The 16,792-nt window shown below is 37.0% G+C and overlaps 1 protein-coding gene and 1 long non-coding RNA gene across 3 annotated transcripts in view; one reads left to right on the top strand and one right to left on the bottom strand.

The window, feature by feature from the left end:
* Positions 1-16,792, top strand: part of LOC121738454 — a 285,981-nt gene that overhangs the window by 4,766 nt on the left and 264,423 nt on the right. The window lies entirely within an intron of this gene.
* LOC121738446 (SET and MYND domain-containing protein 4-like) overlaps positions 1-16,792 on the bottom strand; it is a 30,901-nt gene that overhangs the window by 6,344 nt on the left and 7,765 nt on the right. Inside the window, exons 7-15 of one of the 2 annotated variants that reach the window (XM_042130493.1) lie at positions 16,149-16,356; positions 15,667-15,862; positions 14,716-14,812; positions 13,818-14,004; positions 12,921-13,065; positions 9,605-9,742; positions 8,720-8,799; positions 8,304-8,380; positions 6,894-7,092 (exon numbers count right to left, since the gene is read on the bottom strand). In XM_042130493.1, the coding sequence (XP_041986427.1) occupies positions 6,897-7,092; positions 8,304-8,380; positions 8,720-8,799; positions 9,605-9,742; positions 12,921-13,065; positions 13,818-14,004; positions 14,716-14,812; positions 15,667-15,862; positions 16,149-16,356 (1,324 nt within the window). In that variant the 3' untranslated portion in view covers positions 6,894-6,896. Of the gene's footprint in view, positions 1-6,056; positions 7,093-8,303; positions 8,381-8,719; positions 8,800-9,604; positions 9,743-12,920; positions 13,066-13,817; positions 14,005-14,715; positions 14,813-15,666; positions 15,863-16,148; positions 16,357-16,792 lie in introns of those variants that run through there. The other variant, XM_042130492.1, reaches the window with a different exon arrangement.

Raw genomic sequence — 16,792 nt, 5'->3', positions numbered from 1 at the left:
AATATACTTACGAAATGTATTAGGTAATCGCCCTGTTAAAGGTCTGTTGCTGCTTTCTGAAAATTCTTGATTGTATAAAATAGGTTTATAGTTATTAGTGTCCGACCGAAAGTCTATTTTTGGCTGAAGCCGAAGCCGATTAATCGGCAATCGCCACAAGCTTCGGCCGAAACCGAAGCCGAAGGTTTATAATCTTAGTCTCGACTCTCAGTAAATAATTTTGTTTAAAATTGTCTATAAGCTACAATTATTATTTTAAAACTTCTATATTGACTGTTTCATATAGATCTATATTGACTGTTTCATATAGAAGTTGATTTAGAGATAATAATAAAAGCTTGTGATTTTGTGATTTATTAATTAATTATTTGTAGTCTGGTTAAGGAATGACTCAAAGGAGTGCGTGAGCGGGAACCTAAGCGATTTCTACTGGAACTTATTCAGGGTGCTTACGGACATAGGGTCTAGGAGGTGAGCCAGAGGGAAGGGAGGGTGACAAAAGTCTAAATTTTTAGTTTTTGGCTAATACCTTAAAAACGATGCGTGTGGCAATAAAGTTCTATAACGAAATAAAAGCTTATTCAATTCTCTATAACTATGTGATTCTATATAGTTGTTCCAAATTCTCATCCGTTTTTTAGCTACACGCTCTGGAAGTTTCAGAATTGCTCTCAGGCATCTACATTAGCCGCTGCTACAATCCCTGGTGCAGTGACAAAATATATTATTGTTTTAGTGAAGCCTCAGGCGCTGGCAAGTCGCCTATTGTCCTTGGCGTCAAGAAATTACCTAAATTTTTCCACCCCCACTCTTGAGGGGTCAGCTCATTCCCGAATGTTTTTTATACATTTAACTAAGCAGGCTAACAATTAGTGTATGTTCCAACTGGTGGAAGCTGGTTACCGTAATGCCTTGCGTCGGCTGCAACACCAGGGGTGCTACTGGTGCGTTGCCGCTTACAGTCCTCTCACTTACTGAACGCTGCATAGAAGCGGAAAAGCTACTATTCAATCAGAATTAGAAAGGAATATTTAAAAATAAAACACTTTATTTTCACTTTTCCTGAGCGTGTAGTATATGTAGTTTTCCTGAGTGTGTGTAGAAAACGGATGAGATTTGGAAAAAGTGTGTAGAATCAAAATTATAGAGAATTTAATATTTTTTTTTCATTGTAGAATATTTTTGCTACAACGCATCCTATTTTACTCACCTCCTAGACATAAGGACTTTTGGTATGTTTTATTCCTAAGCACCCTGAATAAGTTCCAGCAGAAATCTCTTAGGTTCCCCGCTCAGGCGCTCACGCATTCAACAACTACTTTATTGACTGTACTATTGTGAAAAAATAATAATTTCTTTATTATTTCACAAATAACAATAATTAGACCAATCAATCGGTCTTTGTTTAACTCGACTAGACCGAAACTAGACTAAAAAATAAAATAAACAAGTTAGTGTTTGTTTATTGTATTTGACAGTGACTCCCAGTGGCCTCTGCATACGCGACCAGTCCGTCGCTCTCTCACGACTCACTCAGTCTTTCGTTCAATTTCGGCGGTTGCTCGGACCTTCGGCAAAGCTTCGGCTTCGACCGGGTTTTAGGCCGAAGCCGAAGGTTTCGCCGAAGGTGGTTTTTTTGGCCGAAGGCTTCGGCCGTCGAAGCCGAAGCTTCCGTCGGACACTATTATATTATTATCCGCGCTCTATGAGAATTGGATGCGTCCTTTTGGAACTGAGACGCGCGCTGACGGCTGGCCAGCCGTAGGGTCGGCTAACAAAATGACGTTATTGTTCGCGTACATTTCTTTCAAGTTTTGTTTTAATTTTTTTGTGATAATAATAATAGGTAATATGTGATATTATTATAGTAATTGTTTAATAATGAGTGGAAGAAGGGGGGGATTTTGAATGGTTAATCACGATTAACGCCAAATAATTCTGGCAATTGATAAATATTTCGATGAAGAACGAAGTCGGTGTTTTTATTTATTAAACACAGTAATATCTTAAGGTGACGCCGCGTTAAAGTAAAAAATCATTTTGGATAATATGTTTTAGATCGTTTGTTTTCTATGAGAAACAGCAAGAAATGGAAAGTGTGTAAGCGACAAAATGGTTTTTGTCGCGTAATTTAAAAATCATAAATATATTTCATATAAGCTATGGGCAAATTATAGTGTATGCTTGAACTAATATATGTACAAATTTTGGAAGCTTAAATCACTCTCCTCTGTCGGCAAAATTAGAATCCCTGTTCATATAGAGGTCTTTTTGATTAACTATTCTGTGTTATAAAAGTTGACCAATCGTGTTATGCTATGGGTAGTTCAAAGATAAAGACACGATGAATACTGACAATGAACTTTAATTTCTTAGCTAAAGCTAAGACTAAAGTCAGTGTTGCGAAAAATCGATATCGCTGGAGCCAAATTACCAAGGCTTCACCTCGGTCGATTACGCATTTTATTATAATTAGGTAAGAAAAATCAACTAACGTTCAGAATATTTTTGCTGACGCTACTTCATTGGCAAACAAAACTTTCATTCCGATCCCATTCTGATCGCGCGCGGATTATACTATTAAAAATTTAATTAAAGATTGTGAGACATCTGCAGAAAAGTGTTTATAAACTGCAGTTAAACATATTTGTTAATAAAACCTTCGTTCTTGTATAGAAATCGTAGATAAAAACACAATTTGTGTCTTAGGTCACCAAACACCAACCGACAATGTAGGTAATTTTAAAATATTGTGAATTCGGAGGTTTTTATAAGCGATTTGTATTTTAGGGTAATAGTTTATTTAATTAGTAATTTGTTATATAGTTGCTTATTGTTGTATAAATTATTTAGTTTAAATAGATTAAACCAATTTACAAATAAGAAGGTCGCAAACTGTATACAGACCTTATAGGTAAAGGTTTATTCTTGTCTGACACGATAGAATAGTCGTTCGATGGGCAAGGACCAAACATTGTATAAGTTATACAATGTTTGGTCCTTGCCCAACCTTGGTCAACCTTGGTCAACACTATACAAAAACCTTTAGTTATACAGTATAACTAAAGGTTTTTGTATAGTGTTGACCTTTTGATAGTAAAAGGGGATAGAATAAACCGAATGCTAATAAAAATTGTAAACTGTAAAATTATAAAATGATATAATATGCTGCCACGTCTATTGTAAACCAATAAAATAAATTATTCAATTTTAAATAAACCTCTCAAATTGTATCATTGATTTAATTTAGCAATTAATAAAAGTTTGATAGCCCACCCAAACAGCGTTCAGACTTTCGTTAAATTAAAAACCTATTAGCAATTCAACAATCAACATTTGCAACAAAATAAATCAACAAGTACTAAGTAATAAAAGAATTTTTCGATGTAGTGATATATTTATTACTTCATATCATGTGGCTTAACTAACAGAGCATCAAAACACTACATAAATAATTTTCTATAATCAAAAAATCGGGCAACAAACCATTTTGGTTATTTTAAATGTCTGCTCTTATCTACAAATGTATGAAATTATTAGAAACATCGCTATTCATTTAAAACTTGACCTTACTCTCGACACAATAGTAACTCGAGAGTAAGGCCCCGTCGTTTAAAAAAGCATTGCGTTATTCTAATCTGTGCAATATTAACTACAACTATGTATAAATAAAGTGGCTAGCTAAACCGTTTGATTTGCTACATGTAGGGTGGGTTGCATCCTGAGGTTGCACCAGAGGTGTAAGGTTATCGTCAAATATGGCGTCCATTATGGACTTTTACTAGGAATTTGACAGTTCATTTGACATTTTGTTATGGTTAAAGTTATAGTTAAGTAAGTTGGTGCAACCCACCCTTATAGATTATTACTAGATGTTGCCCGCAATTTTGTTGCTCCGAAATTCGCGTGGGAACCGTTAATTTTTCTGATAAAAACTATTCCATATCAATTCTAGGGGCTTTTTAATACCTGATATGAAATAAATAATAAGTGACAAACAATCATACTTTCGCGGTCATTATAATAGCAAGATATAATAAGTATGGATGGTCTAACTAGAATTTAGATCACAACTCTAAACAAGAAGGAAGCTTGTTATGTATGCAATGTTACACCTAGCCCACGTATATCGCAAGCTTCGTCATTTTGATGCTATAAAAATAAATTATGAAAAGAAACTACTTTAGTAAAGAGTGAATTACTTATTATCTATATAAGCATTAAGCATAATATATGAAGTAGAAATTAAATATTATGATTTCTCTAAACCTATAAATAGATGCTTCGACAATATTTTATAATAAGATTTTCGTGGGCTAGGCAATTTTATAATAACAAATCGACATGAATATAATATGATATATGAGGAGCTGGCGAACAAAACCGGACAAGTCCACCAGAGTGTAAAAGTTTTGTATCTTATTTTTTCTTTTATTTTAATATTATTATTCATTATTAAAGTACACCCATAATAAATGATTTTATAAAAATTTCAGGTGTCTAATGGTTACCATTATTGAAATCGAGCAAAATAGGCCAAAAAAAATCACGATTCTTGTATGGAAGTGCCCCTTCATTAATAATTTTATTTTGTTTTTAGTATTTGTTGTTATAGCGGCAACAGAAATACACAATCTGTGAAAATTTCAGAAGTCTAGCTATACCGATTTTTAAGATACAGCCTGGAGACAGAAAGACAGACAGACAACGAAGTAATAGGGTGCCGTTTTTACTCTTTGGGTACGGAACCCTAAAAAGGCTTAAGTCCATTTTCAAACAAAACCGGATTAGTTCAGTACTAGTAGTAGTAGTTGATACTAGTTTTTTAACCACCGTGGATTTTTTTTTGGACCAATCCGGATTCGCCAGCTCCTCATATTACGTCGACTTATTACTATGGTATAATTAACTTTAACTACTAATATGAAAAAATCTCACTGTTTATTAAATATTTTAAAATGTATAAGAGTTTGAATCGCTATCACATAGTATTTCAAATGTTTGTGTTCGGCGCAAGATGAATTTGTGCGTTTCAGTTTATTGCTATCTTAAGCACTAAATCATCCTTTTTGGACATACATCTTGGCAAAAGTAGTTGTACCCGTGGTCTTCAATCTTACTTTAACCATAATCTCTCATGGTGTAGCACATTCATATAATATATATAATAAGATTTTTATTATAGGATATTAGGATATTAGGATTTTTATATTGGTGTTGTAGATTATGTTGTATGTTGTATTATTATACATATTATAAGCAATTTTTACTCCAATCACCGAGGATTCCCATCGAAATTAAAGGACATAATGCCTGATGAAGCGATGTATACATTAGGAACTATTACTATACAAAATTGAAATGTATAAAGTCGTCGGCATATTTGATATTTTGTTTCGCTTTTTACTTGAACGCCAAGTTAGTCTCGTTTCGATGTGAATTGACCAATACCCGATTTTTGGAGTTTTTTAAAGAGTTTATCTATTGACTGTCTCTTTTGATTGGCACTCGTCAGAAAATCGACCAATCAACAATGCTGTGTAAGCGGGGCCCTAGACCAGCTATCCCCAACCCGCGGCCCGCGTGATGTTTAATTATTTTGAAATTCACGCCCACAGGCAAAATAATAATGTAAAGTCGTCGTGAAAGTCGTGAATTTTTTTATTGCGGCCCGCGACACCAAGACCAAAACGTGTTAGTGGAGCTAGTATAAAAAAAGGTTGGGGACCACTGCCCTAGACGATCAATTTTATTGTGCATTCATATCACGTATTGTGGAAAATTATTGACGGTCAAGAGTTAGGCTGCGTTTCCAATAGAGATGTTGCAACTGCGAGGAATGTGTTTTTGAGAACCAATAGAATCGCTTCATCGACGTGAGCTTGCCGCGACCTCGCTCAGCGCGGCGATGCTATTGGATCTTAAAAACACATTCCTCGCAACACATCTCTAGTTGAAACGCGGCCATAATATGGAACGCGCCCGCCTTTCAATCTTATTTTCAAATAAATTATTTAATAAAATATTATTCAATATTATTGTAGGTTTAGTAGCTGCCTATGAGATGGTCTTTCTGTCTAAAAAAATTGAAAACCAGGCATAAATTGAATTAGCTAGTATCACTCTCAGTAATATAGGACATTGAAGACCTCGGACCAGACGAGTTGAGTAATAGTATCGAAATAGAATACAGTATTTATTATTCGTAAGTTTATCACCAAGCAATACTTGGTGATAATTCTGAAGGGGAAGTAAGTAGACCTTAATGTATCTATAAAGTTGAAATTGTAAATTATTGCTTATTTGCATTGATCTCGCGCGTCACACATTATCTTATACAATATTTCCACCAGTAAAGCATATAAAATATAATTTTGCTTACACACTAAATATTCGTTAATTTACGTTTACGCTTTGACTCGCGAATTCGATTCATTCATTACTTTTGCATCATACGAATTATAATATTCTAGTTGGGTAAAAGTGCGAAAGAATAAAAATAGTGATATTTTGGAGATTTCCTTTGCCCATCAGTTACTTCGTCTATTTTTCCGCAAAAACATATGGTGCCTAAGCATGCAGGAGTTACAATATTATTCCAATCTTCAATTATTAAAAAAAAGTAAATGACTTCCAAAAGAATGATAAATCCAGAGTTTTTGTTAATATTTTGATAAGTTGCTTGTAATATCGCATACCCGTAAGAGCGAGCGATATTTTCGTGTGTGAAAGAGAGCAACTGTAGATTTATGGAATTTTAACTTTTCTGGTGACCGGCAGCGCGAATGTTATGCGACAGCAACGGAACAGCAAATGCCTTGCATTACTGTCACTAGATACATAATCTTGCTATACTTAATGCACTCATTCAGGATTCCTCGTCCAAGATGTACTATTCATATTTTGAGGTTATAATGCAGATTGTGGTGTATACAGTCGATGGTGTCGGACGAGCGACTGTCAGCGAGGAACGAAGCTATGTAACCTTCGTGTTCCTTAAGCCTGGCCACCAGTGGCTCCCACGAGCCGTAGTTTAGTTCCATCAGCTGTATCGCCTTCTTTATTATCTTGTGTGCTTCCAAACACCAGTCCCTGAAACGGTCAAGTTATCAACAATTTTATTTTGTGTAAAAAAACCCGATTGCGTCATGTTCTCTCTTTGTTAAGACAAATTTTAGGATGCAACTAAAGTGTGTAAAAAAATAATACACACATATACCTAAAGCATAAAGGTCGAGACTCGAGACGCGCGTGACTTTGGCCCACTTTCGCTGAGTTCAAAGTTGTCAAACCAGTGTTCTTTAACAGATTCTAAGAACGATAGATATAACATCATATTTAATCCAGCGCTAAATTTGACCCTGTTAGGCGTAAAGGGGCTTGGGGCCCGGGCATGGCCTTAGGCCCATTGGCCGCGATCGCGTCGTAGTGTCACTGTGAGCCTAACAGCTATGCACTGAAGCGTACCCGTCGGCAGGGTCGCGGTTGTGTACTCCGCGTACCCCGTAGCGCCGCCTAAGCACCCTTCCACACGACGTTTTTTACGCTCGTTTGTATGTACTTTACAAACGCAAGTTGAACGCTCAGCAAACGTAAGGAAGCCGACACGTTTAAACTTTATATCTGATGAAAACGCGCAGAAAACGAGCGCATCGAAAACGCGCGTCGTCAGTGCGCAAAAAATACGTCGTGCGAAAGGCCCTTAAGCGGAAGAGCAGGAACACCGTTGGGGTTTTAGTGGGTATGCCCGGGCGCGGCCCCCCGCCCCCAGGGAGTCCCACATACCCCGATAGCCCTCCCCAAACCACCGGGGATGCGTAAATACATTTCACCAACGGGAAAAAATCGGCCAAGTGCGAGTCGGACTCGCGCACGAAGGGTTCCGTACCGTTATTGAGCAAAAGTTGGCAAAAAATGTGTTTTTGTATGGGAGCCCCCTAAATATTTATTTTATTTTAATATTAATTATTATTAATACGTTGTATGGGAGCCCCCTTAAATATTTATTTTACTTTGCTATAACAACAAATACTAAAAAGTATTTGTTGTTATAGCGGCAACAGAAATACACAAAAATTTTCAGAAGTCTAGCTATAGCGGTTTTTGAGTTACAGCCTGGAGACAGACGGACAGACATCAAATTCTCAGTAATAGGGTCCCGTTTTTACCCTAACCCCCTACCTACCCCTACCCCTAGGGTACGGAACCCTAAAAAAAGGCCCATGCGTGCAAATTGCAAAGGAACTTTGCTTAACAACTTCAAAGCCTATGTTTAATATAATTATAGGTCGATGAATGCAGACCTGTAATCAGGATTTTGTGGTGCGTTGAATATTCTTTCCAACATCACATCCGAAAGTTTCCTCAATTCGTGCGCCACCTGCAGAAACAGACATATATTTTTAATAACTTAATTCTTTACCACCACTTATTACTTGATGAAATTTGGACCAGTCATATTATATGCAATGAAACATACAAGCATACAGAGACTGTCAAATAATTACCCTTCTCGCTTTGGGCCTGTATTCACTTTGATTAGTGCAAGTGCAGGTGATTAGTGAATAGGAGAATATAAAGAACTTGCACTAATCGATCGCTGTCCACACTGGCTTTCTACTGATTACTAATCACCTGCACTTGCACTAATCAAAGTGAATACAGGCTCTTTGACAGATTCGTGTATTAATTTAAATAGCCTATGAAGTATTATATTTACCTCAACACTGAAGGACCCAAATTGATACTCCAAGCTCTGAATGTTCTGTTTTATAAGTTCCATACTTTTGCCGTATTCACCTGAAACAATAAACAGTATTATTACTTAGATGATGGTATAGCGCGCACTAGAAAAAATATTATATCTCGTTATAATTTCCACACCGATTAACGACTTTAGTGCACACTAAACAGAACCTTTTTTGTGTTAGTCAACCTTTGAGGATAGACTTCTATGTGTAGAACGTCTTGGGTTTCAGCTTACTCGCTGTAAAGCAGTGCTTTTGAACCTATGGGTCGCGACTTCAGTGGGGGACGTCTGAGTCCTGTCGCACTGTACCTCGTGTACCGGGGACATCGCGGACTACGGCTGGTACTAACAGAGAAGTTGATTCCTATTTCCTAGGCAGATGGGGAACCTACGTAAGTTGGTCTCCTTGTGTCAAACCTATTCGACAGATCACAGCTATAATCGAATTGACGTATTCCGATCAAGAATTGACGTAGATCCGTCAACTGCTTATGAATCAATTTATTCGGTGGTACCTACGAATAATAAAAACTAAGGGTTTCCTTAGTTTTTATTAACTTTAAGTTTTTAGTAACTCCCATACTTCAACCGTTTTGAATTTGGTTCCTTTTCGCACACTAAAATATGACAATAGCTACGAAACACCACTCAAATTTACGAAATAGGCCGTTGACAATAATTGTCACTTCTATGAGAATTTTGTTTAATTATTACACAAAATTCTTACATGTATGTATTCGGGTCTATTTTTGCACAAAGTATGCATGTATTCGAGTCTCTTTTGTAGGTCGCGGAACAAATTTTTTGACACAGTTACACTTCCTTAGTTTTTATTATTCGCAGCGTGGTACACACCCATGTCGGCGTAAAGGCGCGCCAGCTTGTCCGCCGCCGCCCGCAGCGACGAGTGGTGTCTGTGCCACACCTGCTGCTTCAGCTTGTACGACGCCTGCATCCGGTCACACCTCTCTTCGATGTTCGGCGAACGTTCCGCTGTAAAGAATTATTGATAGGAATTTTACAAAATATAAAACAGATTTTAATGAGATATATTATGATAGACACAAGTATTGAAAACTAAGTTAAATGGATTTTATGTAATACTAGCTGTCCCGGTGAACTTCGTGTCACGTTATCGAGTTATAGCGTTACTAACACAATTAGAAATCCATTTTTAATTTTTATATTATACTAGCTGTTGCCCGCGACTTCGTCCGCGTGGACTTCAGTTTATAGCGCGCGGTGTCAACAAAATTGGTGTCAAAAGCTTTTTAAAACCCCCTTAAATCAAAATACCCAAAACAGCACATGATGTAAATTTTTTTTTAATTAAACTTTTTTATACCAAATTTTAAAGCTTATGTAGCTTTACGCAACTTAGCTGCATAATGCATTACGCAACTTTGGCTTTGCCCATAAACTATTTACTATTTAGTATTTATTATCGGTAGGCTGTTGTTTCTGATATCTATGTTGGTAGGTGAGTTATTAACAAATAACAATCGAAAGAATCGAAAATTTTACTCAACATGGTACCACCTCTTTTAGAAATACATATGAGCAAGCGATAGCGCGATCTAGGGAACTCTTGGCGCCATCTGTTATGATTTTTGGAACTAACTTAATTTGAACAAATTTACGCATTTTCTCCCCCTTACAACTCCTTTCTCCAGTTAAAAAGTAGCCTATGTCCTTTCTCAGGCTTTAGACTATCTGTGTACAAAATTTCATTACAATCGGTTCAGTAGTTTTGGCGTGAAAGCGAGACAGACATACAGACAGAAAGCCTTTATAATATTAGTATAGACTAGCGGCCCGCCCCGGCTTCGCACGGGTGGACATTGATTTTTAAATATATATATTTTTTTTTTTCAATCTTTATTTCTTAGTCAATCTTTATGTTAAGCAGAACATAACAATGGTTTACACTATTTAGCCTGTAACTACTATATTATAATTATTATACACATTTTTATTGTATTTTTTTTTTATATTTTAAGTGTTATGTTTGATTATTTTTTCCTTACCTACAGAAGATACTATTATTTATACTATTTTGCAATTTTTAAATGTATTTTTTTGTTTAAAGTATTTTATGTTTTTTTTTTGTAGTTTTATGCTTTATTATTTTATGCTTACCTACATGCGTAAAAGATTCCATTAAATATGGGTTAAAGCTTCCCTGTAAACGATATTTGATGTTGTTTTATTTTGTGGCAGCAAAATAAATTGATTATCAGCAGCTCCAACTCGGGATAGGCCAACGTATAGTTGACCATGAGTAAAACATTATTTTCGTAGATCGATACCTACTAATTTGAAAGTCTGACCTTGGGACTTGTTAATAGTCAATGCGAAAGATATTTTTACCGGAAATTGAAGCCGTTTAAATGGGATTGGCAGATCAGTCGGAATCATCGGTATCCTCGGTATATGAGCTAGTTGACCAGCTGCTGGGCCGGTGATAATGGTTGCTACAATTAAATTGTCCTTTAATTCTTTAATAAGCAGCCTTGTCCTATTGCATATACTTGGTGGGCATAAATATGCAAGCAAAGCATGATTGGAATTCCGATTTTTAATGTCAGTTCGTGTGGCGGAAGTCCAGAAGGATTCAGCGAATTCAAAAACTCCTGTGGGTAATGGACTGCATCTTCGATATTAGTGACGGTGTCGATCGATTTGTAGGTCTTTATTTCACCATGAACTTTTTGTAAAATTAGATTGTTTATTTCGTTTACAGTATCATTCCTAGGTGAGACTATTGCCCTAGAACACAACCAATGAAGGTCCTTCTGGTGCAAATTCTCCATATCAGGGTAAACGGCATCTATTAAATCATTTATATTATAAATCTATTGTGTCTGCGATTCCCATGATCGAGGTAATAATAATTAATATTTACGTGGACTCTCCGGGCGAGCACACCCGCGCGGCGCGCTTTGACGACGCCCAATTCGCAACGTGCAGCAGAAATCGTAATATTTTAATTTCGCCATAACATTAAAACCAAACGTCCAATTTTAATCATTCAAAGACCAAATATTATCTACATTAACTGTACTTAGTAATGAAATAATTTATTTTGATAATAATTAATGCCATGAGTGCATGCATTTAAATGTAGTCCAAAAACATTTCAAGATTTTTTAATAATAAAATGGTTGTGCCTCACTCAACATAGATAGGTATAGTGTGTCGCGGACTTTTTTGTAGATATTTAAAAGATCTACAATTACTTAGAACATTTTATGGTTCTATCTTTTATAGTTTAGGCAGCGTACGCGAAAAAAGTTACATTTCTGGTTGATTTTTTACACCTTGCGTCCGAAAATCCCAAATATCTTACGGAACCCTATTTTTTCCCATAATAAAATTTAGCCTTTGTTCAGCAGAATTAATGTAGGATTCCAATGGTAAAAGAATCTTTCAAATCGGTCCAGTAGTTTCGGAGCCTATTCAAGACAAACAAACAATCAAATCTTTCCTCTTTATAATAGTAGTGTAGTAAAAGATATAAAATTGTCGTGTCACAGTGTTTGTGCGCGAACTCCTCCAAAACGGCTCAACCGGGCATGGCCTGGGAATAGGTTTTTATCTACTTTTTATATCGATACTAGAAATAATTTATATGGCAAAACAACATTTGCCGGGTCAGCTAGTATCAGATCAATATAAAAAGTAGATAAAAACCACCATTACCATCGAGGAAATTGATTCCTAGGCAGTTGACAGACCAACGTCATTTGGTCGGATCATGTCAATTCAATGTTAATTGTGATCTGTCGGCTAGGTTTGACATAACTCGACCAAATTACTTAGATCCGCCATCTGCTTAGGAATCACCTTCTTTGATAGTACATTCGGTACTTAATTACAAAATTTCCAACCATCATGTTTGAACCATTTTGGAGGATTTTGTAGTTAAATAGATCTGTTATAATAGATTGTAATGATAGACAAAAATATTGGAGACCTAGTTAAATTGAATTTATTTTATTATGAAACAGTCCAAATGCATTTACACAACACTAACGTATACACATTCTTCTTCTTCTTTTATTAATGGCAAACAATCTATATACACATTCAAATAGGTCTATAACTGACTATGTTATATTATAGCTAGTGGCACTTCAAAAGTCAGTGCTGACCAAGCGTCGGGCCGTACCTTGTAACGCGAGCTCCTCGGCCCGGTCGATGATGGACATCGCTCGCTCCGGGTTGAAGTCGGCGCGGCACTGCTGGCAGCGCGGCTTGCTGTGCCACGCCACGGGACCCTTGCACGACTGACACGCGTACGCGCTGAACAGCAGCTGAACACAAAATGCGTTTTATCAAGCTGATAAGTGATATTTATGGCTAAAAAACACGTAATAAAATACATACGCCTCGGTCCACAACTAACCTGAAGAACTGATCGTCGCTAACTGCCGCACTCACAGACAAATGTTAACTACTTGACTGTAATTAATAATAATATAATATCTATCGACGCTTCACACCACGTCAGTCTGGCCCGGTGGTAAGTACCTGAAGGACTTGTGTTACAGGTACCAGACAACGGATATATATTTAATACTTTTTATACTATACATATATTTAAGATTTTTATGATATGATACACATATTTAATACACATCCAGTCATCCATGACCTAGGAACTTTGAAAAACTTTTTGTTCCGTCGGCGGGATTCGAACCCGCGACCCCCGGGTTGAGCTACCAACGCGCTCACCACTGAGCCACAGAGGTCGTCAAATATAATAATTAAATGAAGACTTCGACATAAGCCCTATACCTCCCTATACATTATCTGTCAAACTCCTCATTAAATTGAAGTTCAATGATCATTAAAATAATGTCTCTGAGTGCGGCAGTTAGAAGTTGAAAAAGCCCAAACACTTTCGACTGACAATATTTATCATTTCTGACCTACGAATAATAAAAACTAAGGAAAAGTAACTCCGTCAAAAACACGCTCCACAATACTTGTCAAAAAAGTGTACCTTAGGTACACATTTCAATACATTTGCAATATTTCCATAATATGTCCATAATGCACTCACCACAAAATCAATCCGCTCCGTGTCAATACAAGCGCTGCAGCTGCAGTGGAACATGTATTGAGCTCGCAATTGCAGCCTGCGTTGGGCGGTGGTGGCCCGCGCGCGGTGCGGCCCGTAACAGTTGAGCACCTCTGACCCGGCGTTGATCTCGCGAGCGCAACGAATTATCAGACGGCTGTTGTAGAAACTATAAATAATATATAAAAAAAAACGTTACATGCATGATTAGTTTCTATCTTTTGAAAGAAATATAGCTCTCCAATTTCTTAATGTATAAAAGAGTATCTCGCAGAATTCAAAACGTTTCAAATTTTTCCTTTATTTAGCCTCTTAGAATTTCACTGAGGCTAGACACTGTAGTTCAAATGGTGAGACATAAGTACGGCCAATATGGATGAAACTCTATACTTAATATGAACACATCATTTCTGACCAATTTTGTACAATTTCTGACTGTTTACAACAAGGTCAAAATATCTTGAGCCTTGATTCTAGATGTCAGAACAGCTATGCCGTGTTATCATTCCAGTTGATTCTTAAACTGATCGCACATTTGACAGCGCCGTACGTGTCGAACGCACCGCATAGTACACGAAATGCGGCGCGGACGAATGTGCGAGGATTCACAATTCACATCATTTCATTAATTCTGTGACCATTTTTACGATATTACATTTTAATAATATTTTTAGGGCCTGTTCACCACTTCCTGATAAGATGCCGGATAGGCTATCCACAACTTATATGACAGATTCTCCATACTCTATTTGTCATGTTAAGTGTTGGATAGCCTATCTGGCACTTATCAGAAAGCGGTGAAACAGCCCCTTAATCATTATATATAATAGTACATTGGTTTAATGTTAATGTTAATTATATTATTATGTCATCTACATACGTGTTGATGATGTTGGGGTCGCAGGAGTGATTCATCATGGCGGCCGAGGGGTAGATGGCCGTCGCCCGCCGCACCTCGCGCTCACTCACTGTGCGACCTATAAACAGCTCTGAATTTATGTATAGGCAGTATAGGCCATGGCCTATGGGCGGACGCGTCCTATGGAGTCCTAGGATGGCGGCAGAGTTCGTAATAAAAGTGGCCGATCTTAAAAACGGCCCTGCCTACAAATAAAACATAAATATACTATTATTATTAATAAGTATTTACTCCAGGCTTATGTTGCCGTCTCTGTCTAATAGATTAGCCAATTGAGTAAAAATGGTAGAATGAAATTTCTTGTTTCTTAATATGGTGACAATAGTTCAGTAGCTTAATTGTTCTCTATTGGATCGAAACAATCGTCGCAAATGAGTACCTGCCCAAAGACTCAAAGATAGAAATAGGCCGGTATAAATAGTCAGTACTTAAGATGCGACCCGGTCTCAAGACGCGGTTCGGCTCAGTGATTGGTCCAAATTTTGACAGCCAACCAATCACAGAGCCTGAACCGTGTCTTGAGACCGAGATGCATCTTGAGTACTGACTATTTATACCGACCTTAGGAAATCTATATTGACTTTATTTAACAACGAGCTTTTGCCCGCGGCTTCGCTCGCGTTAAGAAGAATTATTATATATACAAACTTTCATCCCCTGTTTTAACCCCTTGGAGGTAGAATTGATCAAAATCCTTTCTTAGTGGATGCCTACGTCATATCATCTACCTACATGCCAAATTTCAGCCCGATCGGTCCACGGGCTGTGCGTTGATAGATCACCATGTCAGTCAGTCACCTTTGAGTTTTATATATATGGAAAAAGATGCAGAATAAAAATATGTGTGTATTGTGCAAAGTTGTAACGAAAGAGATTTTATTCTTGTGATCATTTAAGACATAAATATAATACCAATATCGTCGTCTTCCACTGTCGACAAACTCAAAGCAGCATGACCGTTGCAGACCAGCTGACCCAAACTCCTCAAAATGATGGCCGCAGCGAAGAGTTTCAGTTGTCCATCGCTGAGAGAGTAGGGCACACGACTCGGCAGATATTCGAAAAACTTTGTAAACTTCTCTAAATATAAAGTCAGCATCGCCGCAGTCTGAAAAAAGTATGCTTTTAATAATAGCCCAAAGGTGTGTTATTATGTTTAAGTTTTTCTCGTGTTTTCCACACCCATTAAATATTATTTTTATTTTGTTTTTAGTATCTGTTGTTATAGCGGCAGCAGAAATGCATAATTTGTGAAAATTTTAGCTGACTATTGCAGTTCTTGAGATACAGCCTGGAAACAAGACAACGAAGTCTTAATAATAAGATCCCGTTTTTACCCTTTCGGTGCGAAGCCCTAAAATAGACTTCGTTCCTTTTCGTTATTCACAACTTACCAATGCATATTGTATATAGTCGGTATTATTCATATTGTCAAAGTTGGTCACTAAATTGAACATTCTGTAGAAGGGTTGTGCGTCTGTTTTGTATATCTTTATATTGTCCACGGCAGAATAACCTCTGAACAGGTCTAAGGCTGTTTTTGGCTCCTTCACATGATTTGGTAGGAGTGGAAAGCCTTTGCTAGCGCCTATTAAGAGCACCCTGAAAAAAGTAAATTGTTAATATAATATGCCTGAAATTCTCTGTGGTGCAGCCGTTTAAAGCATTAGTGGTGGCCCGATTTCAATGAAACTAGCCATTGTTAAGGAAGCCGGTGTAGGTACCATTATTAGGATACCTCTAATTTTCAGAATAATTTACACCTCTACAAGACACTTATAGGGTGTCGCTATAAATACATTTTGTTAAGATTCCTTGAGACATATTAGGTTCGGGAAAAAGTTTCTTCGCATTTTATATAAAAATTCAAAAGGTTTTTTTATAAAGTTTATTTACAAATAACTAAAGTACATGGGTGCCATTTTGTTGGATAACTTTTGGCCATCTTGTTGGTAGGGACATGATCCCATTGCAATAAAAAAAATTGGGGCTTATGATGAAAAAACTGCGACAAGTGGTTTTGGCAGTCCTCTTGTGA

Source organism: Aricia agestis, chromosome Z (assembly GCF_905147365.1).
Source record: "Aricia agestis chromosome Z, ilAriAges1.1, whole genome shotgun sequence".
Lineage (NCBI taxonomy): Eukaryota > Metazoa > Arthropoda > Insecta > Lepidoptera > Lycaenidae > Aricia > Aricia agestis.
This window is presented reverse-complemented; position numbering and strand designations above follow the sequence as displayed.